Genomic DNA, 22,123 nt, shown 5'->3' with positions numbered 1-22,123 from the left:
TGTGTATGGAATCAAAACGTTTCTAGTCATGTCAAAAAATAAAAGGAAACAGGTGAAAAAAAGAGAAACAGATGAAATTAATTTTAATGATCTATTCAACTGAACCCATTATGTTCAGAATATTATTTCAACTTCTACTCAGGATAAAACCTTAACAGTGAGATTTTTTTTTTGGTGTCAAGTCTTCACAGTCCCATGTGTATCGTTACAATGCAGCACATCCCAGTTGGACTGGCCGCACTTCAGGTGTGGCTGGGCTGCCATCTGGACCGCACCCTTTGGCACGTAACATGCTTCTTGATTTGCTGACCTTATCAGTTCCTTTAGCCAGAAGTCAACAGACCAGAGCATATCGTATGAAGAGTTCTTTTTCTCTCCATTTTTTGCCTTTTTGTTGTTTTTGTTATTGTTGGTTTTAATAGGAGTTACCTTAGTTTCTTACAGGATTATTTACCCAAAAGGTAACAGTTTAATTTAATTGCTTCTATTACCGTGTTTAGAAATATGGAATACTGGATGTAATTCTTGTTTTTTATTTTTATTTTGTGTGGTTTTGGCAGGGGTAATTTGACTTATTTATTTATTTGTTGATTGACTGATTGGAAGGACTGGGGATTGAACCCAGGACCTCATGCACATTAGTCACATACTCTACCCCTGAGCCACTCCCTCCCCCCGTAGATGGAATTCTTACCACCTGCCTTGGCAGTTGTAACCTTTTCTTGTAGGGTCTCATCAGTGTTGGGCTTTGCATTTGTTTTATATTTATACTAATCTTTGCTTATGATTTAATTTTTCTCAGTTATAAATGTAGGGATATTTTGATAAACCATTTAGTTTGCCAAATATGGTTATGGCAGCACTTTTTAAGTACCTTTTTAATTTATAGCCATCAGTACTGTATTTTTCAATGATCAGTAAGTAAAAGTGGGGCGTTTTTTGATTTTTCAGTAGATTCTGTGTTCACTAAGTGTTTTTGATAGGACATTAAATCAGGCTTCTAATTCATGGTTACTATGAGCTGTGTCCACATCAAAGTGTGTGTTTTTATCAGCATGCTGTTTCAACCTAGAGATGAATTCCATGACTTATTTTCAGTTAGAATATTGACATTAATACTTAACACCTTGTCTTGATCAATTTCTTTGACTTGCCATTTAGCGGAAGAGAAGAAAAAGCCAGAAGACCCTCCCTTGGATGACGATGTCCTCGTGGTGTATGAGCTGACCCCGACCCCTGAGCAGAGGGCTCTTGCAAGCAAACTGCAGCTTCCTCCCACTTTCTTCTGCTATAAGAACAGGCCAGACTATGTCAGTGAAGAGGAGGAGGATGGTAAGTCTTTTGTGCTTTAAAGCATCCTGTTCACACTCCTCTTTGTGAGATTGTCTTAAGCCTGCCTCTTAGAGGCCCCCGTGCTGTGGCCACAGATGAATATTTGTCTCAGGTGCATGTGAGCAGTCAGTGGGTGTCACCATTGAAATGGCTGCATTCTTCATTAGCGTTCCCTGGGTGCCCGTCATGAGCAGGGCAGGCGTTTGAGGGGACTGACAGCAGTCCTAGTTTCCCTGAGGTCTTAGGGGCAGAAGTGCCAAGAGGCAGAGATGGGGTCTGACTGCAGGAAGCTCTGGGCCACGGCAGGTTCCAGGCAGGGAAGTCACGTCCTCAGAGCAGGTGTGGGGAACAGTGAGGCAGAGGTGTAGAGGGTTGTGGAGATGGAGGTGAGGAGAGGGGCTGAAATAACAGGGCAGCTCAGACAAGAACAGGAGCACTGGGGGGTGGAATTGGCAAGATTGGTTGCTATTTGGATGTGGGGAGGAGGGGAAAGGATGAAGTTGAAGATGACTCCTAGATTCCTGGCTAGAAAATCTCCTGAAACTTATGAGAAATTATTTTATTTAATAAAACCAATTATACTTTAAGATGAAGATTTTGACACAGCTGTCAAGAAACTTAATGGAAAACTGTATCTGGATGACTCAGAAAAATGTAGACCGCTAGAAGAAAACCTGCCAGGTATGTGACGTTAAAAAGACTAAGTCTGATTTTTTTTAAAACTATTTAAAAGGAATCTCCCAGTGTGGTCACTCTGTAATGACCGGCGTTGGCATGGTGATTTAAAGTATGTAAAACTAGCATTCTGCTCCCAGGGGTGCTTGTGCTCCGTCGGTGCCTGAGGTCTTGTTATTCTGTCTGCAGTCTGCAGGTGACACTGAGGCCCACTGTTGGGGAGGAGTTGGACTTCATCTACTTTTATCTTAACCTTACTTTGCTTGCATTGTACGGGGTTTTCAGGTAATGAGAAAGAATGTGTTATTGTTTGGGAAAAGAAACCAACAGTTGAAGAGAAGGCAAAAGCAGACACCTTAAAACTTCCACCCACATTTTTCTGTGGAGCCTGCAGTGACACTGATGAGGACAATGGAAACGGGGAAGACTTCCAGTCGGAGCTTCAGAAAGTTCAGGAAGCTCAGGTAGGAGTTCAGTTGTCTTTGTTGGTGCCATGAACCCACAGGACAGCAGTGATGGGGAACAGCTAGCGGTGGGTCAAGCCCCCCATTCAGCTCTGGCCAGAGAAGGGGTTGTGTTCTCCACAGAGGACCCGAAAGGCCCACGCTGTCACCCCCGTGCATGCTGGGTATGGGGAGAGGGTGGTGGCATGGACGGTGCAGATGTCCCTTAGAGGGTCTGCCCCTGCACCAAGAACAGGATGGAGGTCGTTTTTCATGCAGGTTAGTTTATTGTGGAGTGGGCAGGGTGGACAAGAAATAGCGTTTGCAATGTAGTTCCCTTGGCCTGTCTTTGTACTTTGTTTTGTCAACAGTTTCATGATTTGATTACTTCCTTAGCTCAACTGTAGTAACTTTGATAGCTGTCAACACTTTGTTGTCTTAATTTGTGTTCTACAGACACTAGAAGGTAAGGTCCCTGACTAGTAACTGTTGACAGCCCCACACTGACGTGGATTCGGTGTCTCCTTGCCCCAGAGGCTTGAGGGGGCTGCGTGTAGTGCACGTGTAGCTGATGTAACGACCCGGTGGCCTTGTCTGTGGAAGACCTAGCTGAGGTTCTCCGCCGGAGGCCATGCTGCCCTGAACCTGCAGTGTGTCTCAGACCGCTTGGCTGCGCCCCGGACCCAGTGGGCACACGGGTTGCAGCTCGCCCTCACCATTGGCTCCTCTCGCAGTGCAGTAGTCACAGTAACTCAGCAGGGCTCCGCAGGCTGAAACAGTGCAGTTTAAACACGGCCTCAGTCTTAGGTGCAGAACTTAAAAATAGTTAAGCTTATTTATTTAAAATTTACCTAATTTAAAACTTAAAACTGAAAAATAATTTCCACACTGATGTGCAGGCTGAATTGCACATCGTTTATTCCTTTTCCTCCTGTGGCACACAAGGGCTTGGTACCTTTTGTCAGTGTTTTGGGAACCATACTGTTAATAGCTGTTGAGATACCTTATTTGAGTGACTGGTGTATCATCATTCTTACAATTTAAAATCTTTTTGTGAAATATCTTGTAGCACTATCATAATGTTCATTAAATTGCAGTCATAGGGGCTGTCCAGAAATACCTTTGGTACAGAAATTAAATACGATAAATCGCTATAAAGGTTGAAAAAAATTGCCACAATAAATCGTAATTTTGGAGGAGAGCACCCTTTGATACACAAGATGAAACAATTAAGACCACTAAAGTTAAAATATGAATATGCTTCATAACGGATGTAGGTGTTCATCCTCTTAGAATGCATCCTTCCTACTTTACTCTCAGTCTGGTTCTTGGACCACGCAGGGTCTTCGGATGGTGCATTCCCTGCATAGCGTGCCCAAGTGCTTCTGCAGGTGCTGGCTGCGTGCCAGCTTGGAGCTGAGGACTGGGGGCCCAGTGTGAACGGGCAGGAGCGGCTTGATTTGTCTCCAGGAGTCTCATTCGTGGACTCCCATGTGGAGTATGTGTTAGTTGCTGAATTACGACACTCCCGTCCCCCAAGTAATCTCACCTGCACTTTCTGGATAACATTTATTGTGATACGATTCATATACCATGCAGTTCACCCATTTTAAAATGTAGAACTCAGTGATTTTTTAGTAGATTCGCTTGTGGTTTTTAGTATATTCACCACAGTCAATTTTAGAACATTGTTGTCATCTGCAAAAAGAAGCCCTGTAACCTCCAGCAGTCACCCCCTTCCCCATTTACACCGCCTCCTCTCGCCCTGCATAACCGCTGATGGCCTTCTTCTGTCTCTGCAGATCTGACATCCCATACAGACAGATCATATGTCGCCCTTTGTGTCTGGCTTCTTTCACTTAGTAAGGTTTTGAGGTATAGCCACATTGTAGCATATATCTGTATTTCATTCCCTTTATGGCCAAGTAATACTCCATAGTGTGAATGTACCACATTCTGTTTATCCTTCATCTGTTGATGGCCGTTGGGGTTGCTTCCACCTTCTTGGCTGTTAGGAATACTGCTGCTGTGGGAGCCCATGTCACTCGACACAAATGGAGCAGGTGACCTTTTCCCTGTGCTTCAGAACATTAGGAAGTAACGATTTGTTTCATTTGTACTGATTTTTTTTTAAATTACATAGGTAAAATTCACTTGTTGTGTTATGTTTTCTGTAAATTCTTACACAGGCCTGAGTGCTTGTCACCTCCACCACAGGCAGCATTAGACAGGGTCTTTTCTTAGTCAGCATAATGCCTTTGAGATTCATCCTGGTCACCGTGTGTTGGTGGCCAACCCTTCTGTCACTGGCTGGTACTCCGCTGTGAGGATGTACCACAGTTTATTCGTTATCCTTTGCCCTTTGCAGAACATTGTTTCCAGTTTAGCTTGTTCTTTTTCTAGTTTCTTAAAGTGGAAGGTTAAATTACTGACTGAAGAGAATTCTTCATTTCTAATACAATTTTTTTATGTCGTTTCTCCCTAAGAGCTATTTAGGGAACAGGGAAAAACCCACACGGTTGTCACCACCAGGTTGTCCCTCAGGTCCTAAGATTCTTAATCCTCCTGCTTTCATCCACTGTTCAGAGGCTTCTTAGAGTTGCTTTAAGTCCAGTCCAGCTGTGGGTGTTGGGAGGGCAAGAGTGAGGGTGGGGTGAGAGAGAAAAGCGTGCTTACTCCGCGTTGTCCAAACCCCCGCGTCCTCAGTTCCTCTGAAAATAAGGTGTATGATCCTCTTTGTCAGTCAGTATCTCGTGGCATTCTTATTTGTTACTTTCTCTTTGCAGAAATCCCAGAGTGAGGAAGCAACTAGCAGGGCTGAGAGTGTGTGTGCAGGTGGGAGTGAAGTGACCGTCCCACACGTGTGTGAATCTCAAGAACCTGATTTTACCACCAGATCCGCTAGTTCGCCACCTATTTCTTCTGGGACTGTTGACAAACCTGTGGATTTATCTACTAGAAAGGAAGATGATGCAGAGTCTGCAGGCCAAGGTAAAATGTGGTAGATGTTTACAAAAACTTTCTAGGCAGGTGTTACTACATAAAGGACCTGTGATTTTGAGAAGATAGACTTTTACGTGTAGATCAGAAACTCCCTTTCTTAAATTTTGGATGTATAAAGGGACGTGAAATATTTGTAATAATAATCAGAAAATTAGCTGCCTTGCCAACAAAGACAACACACATGTATTTTTGTCGTTTGGATTGCAGTGATTAGGGAGCACCAACCACTGTGACTCTCATGAGTCTGCCTAAGAGTAAACGACAAGGTTGCTTACATGGAAGTTTCCTTTGTCTGTGTATTTGCATTTGACTGTTGTCGAAATTACATCACCACCCAAGTATATCAAAATTGTGTAAAGTACATGAAGTAGTTACAGAAATCTTAAGTAGAGGTGTCAACTTTTTAATGATACTACTTAATTGTCCTTTTCTCTACCCACTTCATTAAATTAAGTATTTATGTACAGTAATTAATACCTGATGTTCCCCCCCCCTTTTCATTTCACTTGATTTTTGGAGTCTTTATAATTGTAGTGCTTTTTATGTTTACATTGTCTATATTACCTTTTTTTTTTCAGTAATAGTCCTGAATAAATCACAAAAACTATGTTTATAGGCACTTTAGAGTCTTAACATTCTAGAAGAGGAAGGTGACTTCAGACCTAAAACCTCACATGTTTTCAGATGAGGGAAGCAGAGTGCAAGACTGAGGTCCTGCAGCTGCACGGGCGCAGGATCAGGACAAGCCCCCAGACGCCTGCTGATGAGATGAAAAGACATTAAGCTCTTACTATTCACAGTAGGGAACACAAGCAGTCTTCATGCAGATGCTTTAGATTATGTAAGGCTATAAAGCAGAAACTGTTCAGCTCTGTGTCTGACTTAGTGTAGACCTACATCTCACTTTTTAAAAATGCCTTTCGGCATGCTTTTGGTGTACTGCTCGTTGAAGGTAGTGCCTTGCACTTAATACTGAAGAAGCTCAGAGCTTGGATGTATTTAGTAACTTCAGAGGAATAACCAGGTTATAAATGTTCCACACACACCCCCCCTCAGTAGTATATAAGGTCCTACCGCCATTCTCTTTGGGTCCTTGGTAAAGCTTTGATGTTCAACATACATTGGATGAAATATTAAATTGCTCTTTTCCTTTTTGCCAGTGGAAAGCAAAACACTTTCATTTGGATTTGGAAGTAGTACAGGGCTGTCGTTTGCAGACTTGGCTTCCAGTAATTCTGGGGATTTTGCTTTTGGTTCCAAAGGTAAGATCAAGAGGAGAGAGTTTAACCATGTGTTACAGAACGGGCTACACCTGGAGGAGCTAGTCCTTTGTCCCCGTGTTGTTACTCCCGTGGACGTTTCTTCCTCCAGCTGTGCTGGGTCAGGGAAGGGCTTCCCTTGTACTATTTTTGATGTTTATTAATAAAAGAATTTTCTCTTAATTCATGGTAAGTCATGGTGATAGTCCTCCCCATCCTGAAATGCAGAACCGTGTCTCCAGTTTTGGAATAACCTTGATTTTGGTACATTGTCCTCTTAATTATACTTTGACTTATATTTCAAGACTTGTGCATTTTTAAGGAAATGATTCTGCAGTTTTCTGTTTTTCCAGTACCCTTGATTATATCTTTAATGGTTGTGCTGATTTATGTTTGTTGAGCTTTCCCATCTTTTCCAATGGTTTTTCTATTTTTGGTCCATTTTGGTATCATTTATAGAAGAGAATTTTTTTCCTTGATTGTTTCAAGTTGATTGGCTTATTATATTTTCTCATTCTTACAATGTCTTTCATATTGTCTGATTATAGCATCACCTAAATTGAACAAGATGCTTGGTTTATAGAGTAAGCTCTAGTTTGTGTTTTTTATTTTCAGATTTTGTCATAACTTTCTTTTAAATTACTAGTTTTCTTGTGTGTTGAATGCTTGCTTTACTTGAGTTTGTAGTAACAAGCACAAAAAAGCATTTTGAAACTGTAAATCCCCTGGAATCATTTTCATGGGGAATTTCACACTTTTGTAAATTTCTTAATAATTTAGAATTTCAGTCTTGCCTTCTTTGATAAGAGCTTGTAGGATTTAGTTGTTTTTTTTTTAAGATCATCAATTTCACCAGAATTGGTTTTTTTTTGTTTGTTTGTTTGTTTTTTACTTCTGGCATTGTGTGGACCTGTTTGATCTTACACTTAACTGTTTTGGTTGGTTTTAAGCTCAGAGGAGTCTCTCGCACCCATTACGGATTATTTCTGTGGTGATTTCTTTTTCTTCATCTGTTCATTTTTGTCATTGTTGTTCATTTCCTTAGTTTTATTTTTGTTTTATTTTGTTCCTTTTTTCCTATTTTCTCCTGAAAGTCTTATTCACACATAGGTCTATCAGTCATTCCTTGTCTGTTGTGTGGTATTTCATGCGGAATCTAAGGGAACATAAGGAACACCTGTTATCACTGCTGTTTTACTGTATTTCCCTCATAGTTTGCAGTGTTTTTATTAAACCTGGACACAGGGTGTAAGTGTCCTAGGTCCTGTTACCTAGAACTGTTAATGTGAAGTTGATGTTACTGACATGCATGTCTTTATACTTTTACTGTACAAATTCTCCCTCCTGTTCCATCTAGAGCAGTGGTTTTCAACTCTTGGCTTCATATTAGAATTTCCTGGGAGCCTTTTTAGGAAAAAAAGACACTTGATAGTTGGATTGGGCTCTCTAGGCCTGGTGCCGGGCATTCATATTTTACAGAAGCTTTTGGTGTGATTCTAGTATGCACCGGTGTTAAGAACCATTGCTGCAGAGGAGTTTTGAGATTTTCTGCCGTACCCCCTCCCCCCACCAGGGTATTTGAGTTAATTAAACTCTTTTCCTGCTTGGGTGTTCCTGAGCCAGCCATCTCTGAGCCCGCACCTGTGCTCGCTGTTCCCCAGGAGCCCCCATGCAGCCCGAGATTGTGCTCATCTTGTTCCAGGGCGCTCTCTTGCAAGGTCCTCTTAAGAATTTTTGTCTTTTTTTTCCTTCTTTTCTTTCCTGATTTTTTTCTCCCCATTAAATCTGACTTAGAAGGATACTGTTTTAGTCACTCATTTTGTTCTTTCTCCAAGATGCTGAGTTGCTTTTTAACTGATTTGTGACATTTTGCTTTCTCCCAGGTTTGTAGCACCAGGTGTAGGGTTCTCTGAGGCAGTGATTCCTTAGCAGGTGATGAAGAGAGGTTTCTTTCCTTTAAGACCATTGGGGATGGGGCCCTTTCACCCTGACAGCCTCGAATTGCTTGGGGACAGTGGGGTCGGCACGCTTCTTCCAAGCCTGCCAGGAAGTCTGAGCCCCAGCACTGTTTCCCCGAGGAGGAAGGTGAGGGAGGAAAGTTGTAAACATGTGTTTAGTCTGCTTTGGCTAGTTTGAAAGCAGCAGATTTGGCCTCTGTGAGGACATTTTTAGGTTTAAAAGTTAGTTTTTTCATGTGACAGATTGTTTTATGAAATAAACTATCTTTGGAGCTGAGTTGGGTTTTCAGAGTTCCAGGGGGGTGACTTCTATTAGGAACCTGCCTCACTGCTGAAAGTTCTTGTGTAGTTTAGTGTCACGAAGCCTGTGTGTCCAGGCATGGACATTTCCAGCTGTTTGGTGTTCCCCCACGTGAGTGTAACTTGCAGAATAATATGATTTGAAACATTTTCACTAAAAGTATGTCACATCACTGGAAATTGGGTTCTTTGATAAACTAATGGAACAGGGGGCTTAAAAGCTTATAAAAGTAGACACCACTGTTTAAATATCCCAATTCATTTATCAGATAAAAACTTCCAGTGGGCAAATACTGGGGCAGCCGTGTTCGGAGCGCAGGCAGCCAGTAAAGCCGGCGAGGATGAGGACGGCAGTGACGAAGAGGTGGTTCCTAATGAAGACGTCCACTTTGAGCCCATAGTGTCGCTTCCCGAGGTAAATGGGGAAACCAAGGCACTTGAAGGGACTCCACGTTGTGGGTTCACAGCCTGACATGGGCTTACTGTGTTTGTATTTCCTTCAGGATGCTGACCTTTTCAAATGGAAGCTCTTTATTAGAAGTTCAGCCTTTAAGTTTAAATTGTTTATTTTGTTAAAGTTTATATATAAATGTTACTTTGTAAATTCTATATGAAATTGTTGGGAAGAACTTAATTTTTTTTTCTTTTTCCTTTGTCTTTTTTTAAAATCTTTTTCCATTATAGTTTATTACAAGATACTGAATATAGCTTGCTGCACTATACAGTAGGCCCTTGTTTATCTTTTTTTTAACATTTTTTATTGATTTATAATCATTTTACAATGTATCAAATTCCAGTGTAGAGCACAATTTTTCAATTATACATGAACATATATATATTCATTGTCACATTTTTTTCTCCGTGAGCTACCATAAGATCTTGTATATATTTCCCTGTACTATACAGTATAATCCTGTTTATCTATTCTACAATTTTGAAATCCCAGTCTATCCCTTCCCACCCTCTGTCCTGTTTATCTTTTTTATATATAGTAATGTGTATCTGTTAATCCCAGATTTAATTTATCCCTCCCCCCTTCCCCTTTGGTAACCATGTTTGTTTTCTATGAGTCTGTTTCTGTTTTATAAGTAAGTTCATTTGTATCATTTTCTTAGGTTCCACATATAAGCAATATCATATATTTCTCTTTATGACTTACTTCACTTAGTATGACAATCTCTAGGTCCATCCATGTTGCTGCAAATGACATTATTTCATTCTTTTTTATGGCTAAGGTGGTGTTCCACTGTGTGTGTGTGTGTGTGTGTGTATATGCCATATAGGGAAAAAGTTAATTTTTTTAATGTTTGTTTTCGTAACAATTCTAGGGGCAAAAAAAAACCTCATACTTGCCACAGTCCTTTCAATAAAAAGTAAATTCTTTTTCTGGACAAGAATGTTGTTTTAGGCAAATTACTTTTATCAGGTTCATCCTCAGTCAGTAGGGAATAATATTTCTCTTGAAGAACAAACACATTTTTGAAACCTCTCCTCCCCTGTAAAAGGACTTTCCAAAATGAAGAATAAAACTGCATAAGAGGAAAATATTTAATGGCAAATCGGGACTTTCCTTCCTGATCCAAATTAGCTGTATTTGTAGCCCTAGGATGTTAGCTGTTTTCAAATTCTGTTCATGTCAGTATCTTAAGGAATTTGGATCTCTGGGATTTGTTATGGGATATTTTATAAGCAGCAGCTCATAGATAATTTCGCCTCCTATCACAGGTAGAAGTAAAATCTGGAGAAGAAGATGAAGAAATTTTATTTAAAGAGAGAGCCAAACTTTACAGGTGGGATCGAGAGGTCAGTCAGTGGAAGGAGCGTGGCGTTGGAGACATAAAGATCCTGTGGCACACGATGAAGAACTACTACCGCATCCTCATGAGAAGAGACCAGGTCTTCAAAGTGTGCGCAAACCACGTCATCACCAAAACCATGGAACTGAAACCCTTGAATGTTTCTAACAATGCTTTAGTTTGGACTGCCTCAGATTATGCTGGTGAGCTCTATTCTCAAATGCTACTTTCTGTTTTTTGAATTTTTCTAAAATCTATAGCAAACAGGTAAAACCATTTGTAACTTTTTTTTTAAACACTAAGTTTACTGTTTTGTTTGTTGCTGTTTAATAGATGGAGAAGCCAAAGTGGAACAGCTTGCAGTGAGATTTAAAACTAAAGAAATGGCCGATTGTTTTAAGAAAAAATTTGAAGAATGTCAACAGAATTTACTGAAACTCCAGAAAGGACAGGTGTCATTGGCAGCAGAATTGTCAAAAGAGACAAACCCTGTAGTGTTTTTCGATGTTTGTGCAGAAGATGAACCTCTAGGACGTATAACCATAGAATTGTTTTCAAACATTGTTCCTCAAACTGCTGAGAACTTCAGAGCACTGTGCACTGGAGAGAAGGGCTTTGGTTTCAAGAACTCCATTTTTCACAGAGTAATTCCAGGTTTTATTTGCCAGGTAAGTCTGAACTGTACCTCACAGTTGAGTCTAGAGAGTCCAGCACACCAGCTGGGAAATTTGAGTGTTTCTCCTTTCCTGTAATTTTCTTAGACAACTTCTTAGCTTTTCCACATATCAATTGTTGTCACCACCCCAACTTCTATCCTCACAAGTACTTTCAGCCTAAAGTCATTTATATTTCTAATATCTTGAACCTGCTAGAAATTGAGGGTGGGAAAAAGAGCTTTTCATTTTTGTCTTCTTTCACAAATGGATATTTTCTTAGTTTTTAAACTACATTCTCAAAGAAGCTGAGTGTTTAGGACCTATCCTTTAGTGGTTAATTCTGTATCTGTTGTAACATTTTATTTGGGATTCCTGTTAATTGAAATCTTTTTTTCAGGGGGGAGATATCACCAAACACGATGGAACTGGAGGACGGTCCATTTATGGAGATAAATTTGAAGATGAAAATTTTAAGGTGAAACATACTGGTCCTGGCTTACTATCCATGGCCAATCGAGGCCGGGATACCAATAATTCTCAGTTTTTCATAACACTGAAAAAAGCAGAAAATTTGGACTTTAAGCATGTAGTATTTGGGTTTGTTAAGGATGGCATGGATACTGTGAAAAAGATTGAATCATTTGGTTCTCCTAAAGGATCTGTTAGTCAAAGAATTATCATCACAGAATGTGGACAGATATAAATTTGTTTTTCATAGTGAATTTTACCTGTATAAACTGTTGAATTGAAGCTTAGCTGTTATGACAATATGATAATTATGTTCAGCTTTTGAAAATGGACGTTTCCAATGTATAAATGTAAAATTGCAGCTTATAGCTGTGGTCACTTTTTAATGTGCTATAATTGACCTTGCATGGTGTGAAATAAAAGTTTAAACACTGGTGTATTTCAGGTGTACTTGTGTTTATGTACTCCTGACATCTGTATTAAAATGGAGTAATACTAATCTTGTTAAAAGCAATAGACCTTCTCAAACTATTGAAGGAATATGACATATGCAATTTAATTTTAATTTCTTTTAAGATACTGGACTTCCTGCATGGATATACTTACTGTTTGAATAAAGGGACCATGACTTGGATAAGTTTTATTTTAGACTTGGAATATATTTGGTAATTTTAACTATTGGTGTGCTCATTTTTGCAGAGAGTCACTTATGAATGGTAGAGCCACAGAGGGTAGAAACGTAACCAAAGTGCTCTTCTTTAACTTCCTGCACCTCCTGTGTAGTTGAATTAACTTTTCAGCAGAGTACCTTCTTTCCTTAAAATGATATTTAGTTTCCTGTTCCCTTTCAAAGGTATTTAATTAATTTTTACATTTTAAACAAGTTATTTACTTAAAGATTTTTTTAAGCCTTTCTGTCATCTGTTTCTACTACCTCAAACTGCAGCTTGGTTCTGACAGAACTTGAATTTTTCCTTGCAGTTATTGTGATAAAGTATGAGTATTTTTAAAAGGTCTATACCATGTTTTTTGGTTAAAGATTTGCTTTATACTAGATTGTTGCAGTACCTTTTTCTGGTGAATTTTGTAGCAAAAATAAAGTGACAATTGTTAACAGCCATGACATTTTAAAAAATTAATTACTTGTGCATCTAGTTATTTGTTCATCTTTTAACCAAAGTGCGGAGGATAATTTAGGTCGGTAAACTCACACTGCTGCATAATTCCCAGAGCTCCCAAAGAGGTGCCTGTTTTCGAGTTGGGTGTACACGAAAAACTCACTCGGAAATGGCGTGTGTCAAAAGTTCGACCGAAACGGGGGACGGTGTCACCGGCCTGCTCAGTGCAGAACTGCAGAGAATCTAGAGTGCGTTTTCGGGTTCTAGTCGCTGCCAGTGGTGCCCTCTGCCCTCCTGTGTTCTTCCCGTGACGTCACCTCGTTGTGTTTGGTGACACATCGGGCTTGATGGCACTGCTGGGGATTTGGAAAATAGCTGCAAAGTGGCTCCTGTAATGAGCACCTGCTCAGCGCGGGGCAGAGGAGAGGAGGGTGTCACGGGGCTCGTGCAGGAGCGGCCGGTGGTCCTGAGCCTTAAAGAGGACGGTGGGCCAAACGCAGTGTGTGTGTGTGTGTGTGTGTGTGTGTGTACGCGTATGTGTATGTGTACCCATGTGTATCTGTGTGCACATGTATATGTACGCATAGCTGTATGTGTATGTGTTGTGTGTGCATGTGTACGCGTGTGTACACATGTCTGTGTGTGCGCGCACGTCTGCTGAGAAAAGCCGGCTTCCTCGGAAACCTGTGAAATACAAGCCTCTCGGCTGGGACCCCGGACCCCCTGTCTCGGGTTCAGAGCAGATCCCAAGTAAAGACAGCTGCACTCGAGAGGCTTCCTGCGCCGAGTGCACGATTTCCGCGGTGCAGAACGATGACTGGAGAGGCTCGGAAACGGCTGCTTTGACCGAAACCGACTCTCCAGTACTAGTGATCGCAAGGGCTTCCAAGGACGGCGCCTCAGCCCGACCCGGCGGGACGCGGAGCAGTCGCGCAGCGCCAGGCACGCAGAAAGGAGAGAAAAGAAGAAAGGAAGCGAAAGCACCGTGCCTTCCCGCTTCGCGCCGCCAGGGCCCGGGAGCACAGACGGCCCACGGCGCCGGGGGCGGGGCGTGAGTGCGTGTGTGCGTCGTGACGCACATCCGCTGCGCCCGCCCCGCCCCGCAGCACGCCGTTGCCGCGGAGACGACGGCGGCCGCGGCCATGGAGCCGAGGGTCGTGAAGCCGCCCGGGCAGGACCTAGTAGTGGAGCGCCTCAAAAGCCGCTACGGACTCGGGGGCGGCTGTCCCGCCGAGGTGAGGCCCCGCCCTGCCTGTCGGTGCGTGCCAGGTCGGCGGGTCGCCAGGTCTGCGGGTCGGGGCGTGTGGGCGCGGGGCTGAGGGGCGTCGGCGTGAGGCGGGCTCCCTGGTGGCGGTGGCGTGCGCTTGCGGGGAGCGGGCTCCCGGTGGTGACTTGCGTGCTGGTCAGAACCGCCTTTGTCCTCGCCCAAAGCGGCGTGTCGGAGCCGGTGTCACGCCGAAGGTGCAGGCGCGTGGCCCGGTGGGTCTGGGGTGGTGGTCTCTGTCCTTGGACCCGGCGCTTTGTTAGGCGAATGAGGTTGGGTTGGGCTGTGGCGGGACGGCGTTCGGCTCTAGGGGGACGGAGTCGGCTGTGCGAGTCCGAGGTTGGCGGTGAGGGGACCAGGATGGCTATGCGGGGCTTGGGTGGGCTTTGGGGGGACGGAGTTGGCTGTGCGGGGTCGGGGTCGGGGTCGGCGGTGAGGGCACCAGGATGGCTGTGCGGGGCTGGGGCAGGGTCGGGCAGCTTAAGATCACTGCGACTGTCGCTCTCTTTCAGCCGGGGCGTCGGTGTTCCGACCGCGCAGAGCATCAGAGGCGGCCTCCCCGCACCCCAGGTAGGCCAGCGGGGCCCCAGGTGTCCGCACCCACGCGTGTTTAGGACCTATCTCTCAGCGTCTTATTGGGGAGGTGCTCATTCGTTCTTAAACTGCATCAGATGTGGGTGATTATCCTGCATTTAATGTTCGAAACACTCAAAGGGAAGAAATAACGTGGTGAACGATTGAGGAGTGGTGGGATGTGGAGATGAGGCAGGAAGGCTGGATCCTGAATTTTAGTATTTCCGCTCACTTTCTGCTTGTGTTACTTGGGAAAGTTCACTTAACATCTCTGGTCCTTTGGTTCCTAGACTTTAGAGTTAAAGGCATCTTCTCTACTTGCTTCCCAGCCTCCTTGCAGGAGTGGATGAAAGAGTATTTTGTAAGCAGCAAAGTGCTATTTAACTATTTAAATATAAGATTTGATGCTTGTTTTCTAGAAGTTTGCATTAGGGAGACATAGAGATAAGAGCTCTCTTAAGTACTTTTGCTCTCTTACCTTTAGGAACCTAGAATGACGTTGTTAGTATCTGAGCTTAATGAGTAACATCTGCTGTTTTCTTTAACAGTTGATTTCGATATCTACTCATGTGGAGATAAAGTTGGTTCACCATTAAAATGTGGTTCTGGTGAAAGGACGTGGGGCCCAGCAACCCTCTGTGGTTCCCTCCAGCGCAGACCTGAGAGATGGTAAGATGCCCTGGGTCCTTGCTGGTGCTGTTCTCCACCCCGCCCCCCCAATCCCAGAGCATCCTGGAAAACTGAGGAAAGGTAAAGACGCTGCGTGTTTGCCTTTCCCTGAGAGAAGGCATAAGCGGCCTGGAGCCTGGGGAGTAGTTGAAGAGACCGAGTGACTGTCTCTGAGAATCTCTTTAACAGCTGCACAAACATAGCATGAGGTTTGCCGGCTTCATGGAAAGCGATTTACACAGTATGATAAATGAAAAATTACTTTTGTGTGTTTATTCATCCAGGACCCAAATGAAGACTGTACTTTTTTTTTCTTTTTTTTTTTTAGAAAAAAAAAGAGTACTAGGATAAAAATGAATACAAGTTTGTTAGGCAGCAATATTCAGGTCAGTCTGTGTTGTGTGTCTCCTGGTGTGGTGAGCACTGAGTTTCAGGTGGTTGAGAGAGATGAAGAAGTCAGCCTGTGGTGTTGGTACCTGAAAAGTATGTGTGATATGCTGCCGGGTGGGAAGGGGTCAGCAGTGATGAAGAGGAGGTCAAAACACTAGAAGCTAAGGTGAAATTAAGTTCTTGGTTGAATATTAAGTGTCAGAAATATGTGGCAGAAGGAAATGCTTAGGTGTCAAGAGGGATCCACATTTTGGAATAATGTTAAACCCTGAAGAGGTGTACGTAACACAAAATGAAGCACTGGCATGATTATGGAGGGAAAGAAACAACTGCCTAAAACATATGTATATTATTGTGATTGATACTGAGTTGCTTCATCCTCTGATTAAAGGAATTAATCCACATAGAGCATTTGGCACTTAGAACCGCCCTCAGGACCAAGAAAGGCACTCACGTGTGCCCTTAGCACTGTTGTCGTTCCTTCTGCTGTTGCATTTGGCAGTAGAGAGTCACATAATTGGTCTGGAGTGAAGATTTGGACATGGGGTGAATTGAATATAGAGGAAGGAAAGTGAAAATTGCTTGAAGATAATTATGAATTCATGGAAATTACTTTCTTATGTTTAACTGATAGTTTTATCATTTTTAAAATAAATGATCTGGGTAAAATTCCAAGTTATAATTTGAAGATTTTGGACTATGAAAGTTTTATAACATTGGACAGTTTTTTCACAATCCCAGGAATTACAGACCTGCCCAGCACAGTAGCCATAGGCCACAGGTGTCTGTTGAGTTCTTGAAACGCGGCTGATCTGAATTGAGATGTCCTGTAATTGTAAAATACACACTAGATTTTTAAAGGTGGATAAAAGAATGTAAAATATCTCATTTTTTAATAGTGATTGTATGTTAAAATGATAACCTTTTAGATATAGGGGCTTAAATATAATATGTTGTTAAAATGTCACGTCTCTTTATGTTTTTAAATGTGGCTGCCAGAAAATTTTAAATTATCTTACGTGACTTGCAGCATATCCCTTTAGAACAGTGCTGCTCCAGAAATGGCAACTTTGAGATGGTCTTTTTGGAGAGGATGCCTGGGATTCTAGTTCTGCTTCACCTCTGCTCGTTGTTACCTGTCAGTCATTTAACTTCAGCGTCCTGACCTTAAACATTACTTCTTTTACTGAAATTAGACCTGGCAGCAATACCCTCCCCCATGTGACTGGTACTGTAAAATTTTTCCTTTTGCATTTTAAAAAATATTTACTTGTTACTTTTTTCTCAGTTGTGCTGCTATTTGAAAGGCAATCTTGTCTTCTTTAAATGCTGTCCAGAGGCTGTGATAGAATTTTCTTTAAAGCCTAGATGATGAACTGGATCCTTTCCGAGATTGGAAGCAGCGGAAAACAGAAGAGTTAATTGGGAATGGCCACAGGGTTAATGCCTCCAAAGTAAATGAGCAGCCGTTTAAAGAAATAGAAAAGGGTAAGAGAAATATTCGCTTTAGAACAGTCATTTAAATAGTAACTCTGTCAAGTAGAACACATGAGGCCCACCCTGCGGTGACTGCATGGTTCTCTGTAAGCTGTTTCTGAGTGAATTTTTGTAAAGCCCTGAGATGGTCACTGTCATAGAGCCACAGAAGAGTAAAACGCCATCATTTTCCAGTAGGATTTGTACACTCTCAAAACTTACCAAAGTAAGTTCACAATCAACTGAATATTTTCATAATTTCTTCAGTTCTTTTTTATGTCAGTGTTTGTTAGAAAGTGCTGAGGTTCAGGTGGGACGTGGCTTACCCTTCAACACTGTTGGAAGATGGTCCAGACCACTGGAGGTCTGGCTTCCCTTGCCCTGAGCAAGGAGTTGCTCTCTGTCCCTGGTTGCCTGTCCTGGCTCTGTCAGGATTTCAGGGAAAGAGACGTCCGCCCCCCTTGGCCCCACGGGGAGCCCTGGGACGCCTCTTCTGCACACCACGCACTTGCTCTCCGGGGCCGGGCGTGTGTCCGCATGGCGTCTGTGCGCGGTCTGCGCCGGTGCCAGCATGCAAACCATAAGCAGTGAAGCCGGGAGGGCTTGTGACCTGATTCTGTCGTTAGAACATATTATTTAATGGAAGGAATTACAGCGTTTCATAGTTGTATGGTTATTTGATTACAGATGTTATATAAAGTTTAAAAAAGGGAAGACAAAACTTTTAACGTAAGTAGTAAAAATTAAAAAGAAATAAAACAGTGACTAAACACTGTGGGTTAGTAGTTAATTTTGGTTCAAGGAAGAGAAGGGAGTGTGGTTGGGGGTTTCGAGGTAACTTTCCATTTCTCAGCCGAGGCGATTAATCTGCGAGTGTTTTCATGCACTCATTTTAAAAATAATTTCAGGTTTACAGAGAGGCTGCAAAACGAACACGAAGAATTCCTGAATAGCCTTCACCCAACTTTTCTAAATGTTAAGATTTGCTATATCATTCTTTCTGCATATAATACTTGAAACTGGTAAACAGTACTGTAATTTATATGTAAAGTAATTCTTCTTGAAGATTACTCAATCTAAGGATATTTAAAACTAAGTTAAGGAAGTTGTTAATTTAAGTTTTATTTTCTTAGCACTTGCCTGGCCAACAAATTTGGCCTCAAATTCAAGAAATTGGACTGACTGTTGTAGTAATGCAAGTGTCTCCCCTGCGAGGCAGGCCCCATCCCCGGGATCCAAGGCATCAAACAGGCAGAGTGTGCTTCCTCATCAGATCAACCAGATATACGATGAACTGTTTCACATCCACCAGAAACTGCAGGTGGGCACTCGGTGCTGAATTGGGAATTCTGAAATATTTTGTTGTAAGCAGTGAACATTTAGAAAATACAAGTGTGAGGTATCTGGTTTCAGTTATTTTAGATCAGTGCAGCCAGACAGGGTCGGCAGGAGCCCTCGCAGTGCCTCAGAGCTCCTGTGGAGCAGGGCAGAGCTGGCTGAGAGAGGAGTGTGGCTGGTGGTGTTTTGTGTTTATTCCCGTGCCATCCCATCCTTGCTTAAGAAGTAAAATTTGCTGGTAAAGTGTGCTTTTTGAAGTAGGTCTTCTAGAGTCATTTGTTTTAAATACCCATAAGTAGGAAGTTCTCTGGTTCAGTCTCTATCCAGTCTATATCACTTTATCTGTCTTCCCTGGGATTTTTGTTGTGGTTGTTTCTAAAGGATGTAATTTGTGTATTCATCAAGTGTCCAGGAGGTGGGACTACAGAAGGAAGCAAAAGCATATATAGGAACAATTTCTGTTTGAAAGTCTTTTTATACAGATGAAATAAACAGTTTTTAAAAATCAGTAACTCATTTTGTCTAAATAATTCAGATTATAATTACCATAGCATTTCAGAAGATTTTTTGGCCTAAAATAATGGAAAAGTTCAGGGAGAGACTTAGCTTGGTCACTTGACCCAAAGGTAGAATTTAAAGAGGAGAGCAGTGGGGAGGACATTCTAGGTATGAGGAATTGGAGGTGAGAGATTTTTGGAAAAGAGTGATTTATCAGATTGTGAATTTATCAGCCTGTCTGATACTGAAAGAAGATAGTGGAAACTCAGGCAGAGGAGTGCCAGGGTGAAAAACAGTGCACTAGGAAGATGTCTTCGGTAATGCTTTATGGGATTAAAAAAAAAGGATCCTAAGGATATATCTCATCCATGGCAAGCACATGAAGTATAAATATTTAATTTAAAAAATGAAATGCAGTGGATTAATCTGGTTTAATTAATCTGTAGTTTTATGTGACTTTAAAAATTACTTTGTGGTCTTCTATTTGTTAATTATTAAATATATACATTCTTGTTATGCTACGTGATTTCATACATTCAGCAAATATTTGAACACCTGTTAATATGGTTATTCATGCTAAGTGCTGTGTATATAGATGTGAATAGATTATATATGGTCTTTGCCATGCATAGTTTATTGGAAGGGAATCATTAAGTCCCATATAGTTAATAAGTTTAAGTGCACAGTGTAGTTACAGCAGGAACACCCAATTGGGGTGGGTGGAGAGGTCAGGCAAGGCATTTCCAAGAGGTCAGACGCTGAAGGAGGGTAGGGTCTGCCCGGCAAAGGGGCACATTATAGACAGACATTCTAGTGGGAGAGGCCCCGAGGCCTGGCGTCATGCTCACTGTAGGGAAGTGTGGTGGGTAACTGAGAAATGGCTTGAATGAAGGTGAGCTGAGACTGATGGTGTGGAGGGGGCAGGTGTGGAAGTTGGTAACTTGGACAGGATACTCCAGTGAGCGGTTACGTGGAATGGGGTGGCAGCCGAGAGACAAGCGAGTAGATGGGAGACTTACTTGGGACTTGGCGTGATGTGTCGGAGGCGGTGCAGAGAGAGTGCGGGCAGGTGTCCTCAGGGTTTGTCCAGGCCGCAGCGCATCCAAACCTTGAGTGACGTTCACACGGGTGCGCCACGTTTTCCTTATCTGTGCTCCCAGGGGCAGGATGTGGGCTGTTTCCACTTTGTGACTTTTATGACTAACGCTGCTGTGAACATTCGTGTTGAAGTTTTGTGTGGGCGTAATGCTGTCATCTCTCCTGGGAGTGGAGTCCTGGGTCGGGCGGTAGCCATCTGTGGTGTTTCCAGCCCCACCGGCAGTGCATGGGGCTCCCGGCCTCCCTGCCCTCGAGGACACTTGTCACTGTCAGGCCATCTTAGCAGGTGTGGAGTGCTGTCTCGTTGGGGTGATTAAGTTGAATTTTGGGTGTGTTTATGTTGTGCTGCCTGACAGCATGCAGCTGGGATGTAAGTGGGCCGTTTGGACTTGAGTCTGGAGATTGGGAGAAAGAGCTTGGAGGCACTTGTCTCGGACACAGTGGTTTTAGCCCTAGGCTGGATGGAACCAAGTGAGTGAGTGTGGACAGAGAGAAAGTGGCTGAATCCCAAAGAACATTCATTAGTAGTTGAAGGGTGGGCAGTGAGGAGGCCGAGCCTGCTGGGGGGATGGACACCATGGCCGAGGGAGTAGGGGGTCCGACAGAGGGGCCCTTTAAGCCGGAAGGAAGGGGCAGAGGATGAGATGCTGCTGAGAGACCAGGAGACCCAGGGGGACCGAGCCACAGACTCAGCCCTGGGGAAGCCACTCTGCAGGGGACAGAGATCGAGGCCAGATTCAAGGAAATTGAGGAGTGGTTAAGTGACTGGGACGGGAAGAGGGCTCAGCGAGTGTAGATGGAATTCTTGAGTTTGTGAGGGGAGATCAGTGGTGGGGTCCAGAGAGACCTCATTTCAGACGAGGTGTGAGAGCTTGGGGATGGGGGCAGTCTCCATGCAAGGCAGGGTGTCCTGAGAGCCCGCTCTGCCCTCTCCTTCCTGGGGTGGAGCGAGACCTGGCCATTCAGGTGCAGAGGACGTGCGGACTGGAAGGAGGGAGTGGAGGTGGTGGGGCAGGAGCTGGCCCTGGCAGCACAAGGGTCTGCTCGGCGCCATGGTTGGGGGGGCCAGGAAGGCAGGAAAGTGGGCATGGAGCGAGGGTGAGGCTGGGCCTGGGGGCTGGGGGACTGACTGCTGGGATACCAGGTGCTCTCGGGTCTGGTCCACACATTCTGCAGCAGGACAGAGTTCCTGTGCAAGTCTCCTGCTGCACTAGTCCAGCTGCTGCTGGTTGCGGTCTCGCCGGCTGCCCGGAGGCCCTGAGCACTGCCTGGTGAAGAAGGAAAGATAATGTGTACTATGGTGAATTCTAAAAACACTGAGGTCTGGCCTTTTGATGCAGTGTGAGACCACAGCACAGCAGGAGTTCGCTGAAGAGCTTCAGAAGCGAGAACGTTTCCTGGTTGAAAGAGAACAGCTGCTTTTCCAACATGAAACTGCCTTGAGTAAAATTAAAGGTGTCAGAGAAGAGGTTCTTACAAGATTCCAGATTATAAAGGAGGTAACTACCTGGCCTTGACTTTAGAGTCAGATGCCTCCCCTTTTCCGCTGAGTTTGGACTCTGGTTGTTAACGTCCCCCACGTCCCTGTTCTCCGTCCCCCCAACCATGCACACGTTTTCTGGACCATTTGCAGGTAAGTTGCAAAAGTCCAAGCGTAGCACCTGAGTCCTTCCTCAGTCCCAGGAGGAGCGTGACTGCCCGGGAGTTAGGACACTCTCCACAACAGTATCTCACAGGAAAAGAATGCTAATTAAGTGATTAACTTCATAAACACGTACAGTCTACATTCGCTTTCCCAGTTGGCCCCCC

The 22,123-nt window shown here is 43.4% G+C and overlaps 2 protein-coding genes across 7 annotated transcripts in view; both read left to right on the top strand.

Moving 5' to 3' along the window:
* RGPD4 (RANBP2 like and GRIP domain containing 4) overlaps positions 1 to 12,533 on the top strand; it is a 51,326-nt gene extending 38,793 nt beyond the window's left edge. For 3 of the 4 annotated variants that reach the window (XM_031441002.2, XM_064481762.1, XM_031441004.2), the window contains 9 exons: positions 1,162 to 1,332; positions 1,921 to 2,013; positions 2,293 to 2,471; positions 5,237 to 5,441; positions 6,614 to 6,715; positions 9,240 to 9,385; positions 10,696 to 10,969; positions 11,100 to 11,434; positions 11,820 to 12,533. In XM_031441002.2, the coding sequence (XP_031296862.2) occupies positions 1,162 to 1,332; positions 1,921 to 2,013; positions 2,293 to 2,471; positions 5,237 to 5,441; positions 6,614 to 6,715; positions 9,240 to 9,385; positions 10,696 to 10,969; positions 11,100 to 11,434; positions 11,820 to 12,125 (1,811 nt within the window). In that variant the 3' untranslated portion in view covers positions 12,126 to 12,533. The remainder of the gene's footprint in view (positions 1 to 1,161; positions 1,333 to 1,920; positions 2,014 to 2,292; positions 2,472 to 5,236; positions 5,442 to 6,613; positions 6,716 to 9,239; positions 9,386 to 10,695; positions 10,970 to 11,099; positions 11,435 to 11,819) is intronic. The other variant, XM_064481763.1, reaches the window with a different exon arrangement.
* A 1,581-nt stretch (positions 12,534 to 14,114) lies between these two features.
* CCDC138 (coiled-coil domain containing 138) overlaps positions 14,115 to 22,123 on the top strand; it is a 34,903-nt gene continuing 26,894 nt past the window's right edge. For 2 of the 3 annotated variants that reach the window (XM_031440997.2, XM_064481760.1), the window contains exons 1-6: positions 14,115 to 14,243; positions 14,785 to 14,842; positions 15,394 to 15,514; positions 17,268 to 17,392; positions 18,514 to 18,701; positions 21,655 to 21,813. In XM_031440997.2, coding sequence (XP_031296857.2) covers positions 14,151 to 14,243; positions 14,785 to 14,842; positions 15,394 to 15,514; positions 17,268 to 17,392; positions 18,514 to 18,701; positions 21,655 to 21,813 — 744 coding nt within the window. In that variant the 5' untranslated portion in view covers positions 14,115 to 14,150. Of the gene's footprint in view, positions 14,244 to 14,784; positions 14,843 to 15,393; positions 15,515 to 17,267; positions 17,393 to 18,513; positions 18,702 to 21,654; positions 21,814 to 22,123 lie in introns of those variants that run through there. The other variant, XM_064481761.1, reaches the window with a different exon arrangement.

Source organism: Camelus dromedarius, chromosome 33, assembly GCF_036321535.1.
Source record: "Camelus dromedarius isolate mCamDro1 chromosome 33, mCamDro1.pat, whole genome shotgun sequence".
In the NCBI taxonomy this organism is placed as follows: Eukaryota; Metazoa; Chordata; class Mammalia; order Artiodactyla; family Camelidae; genus Camelus; species Camelus dromedarius.
Note: the sequence above shows the minus strand (reverse complement) of the source record. Positions and strands in the feature narration are given on the sequence as shown.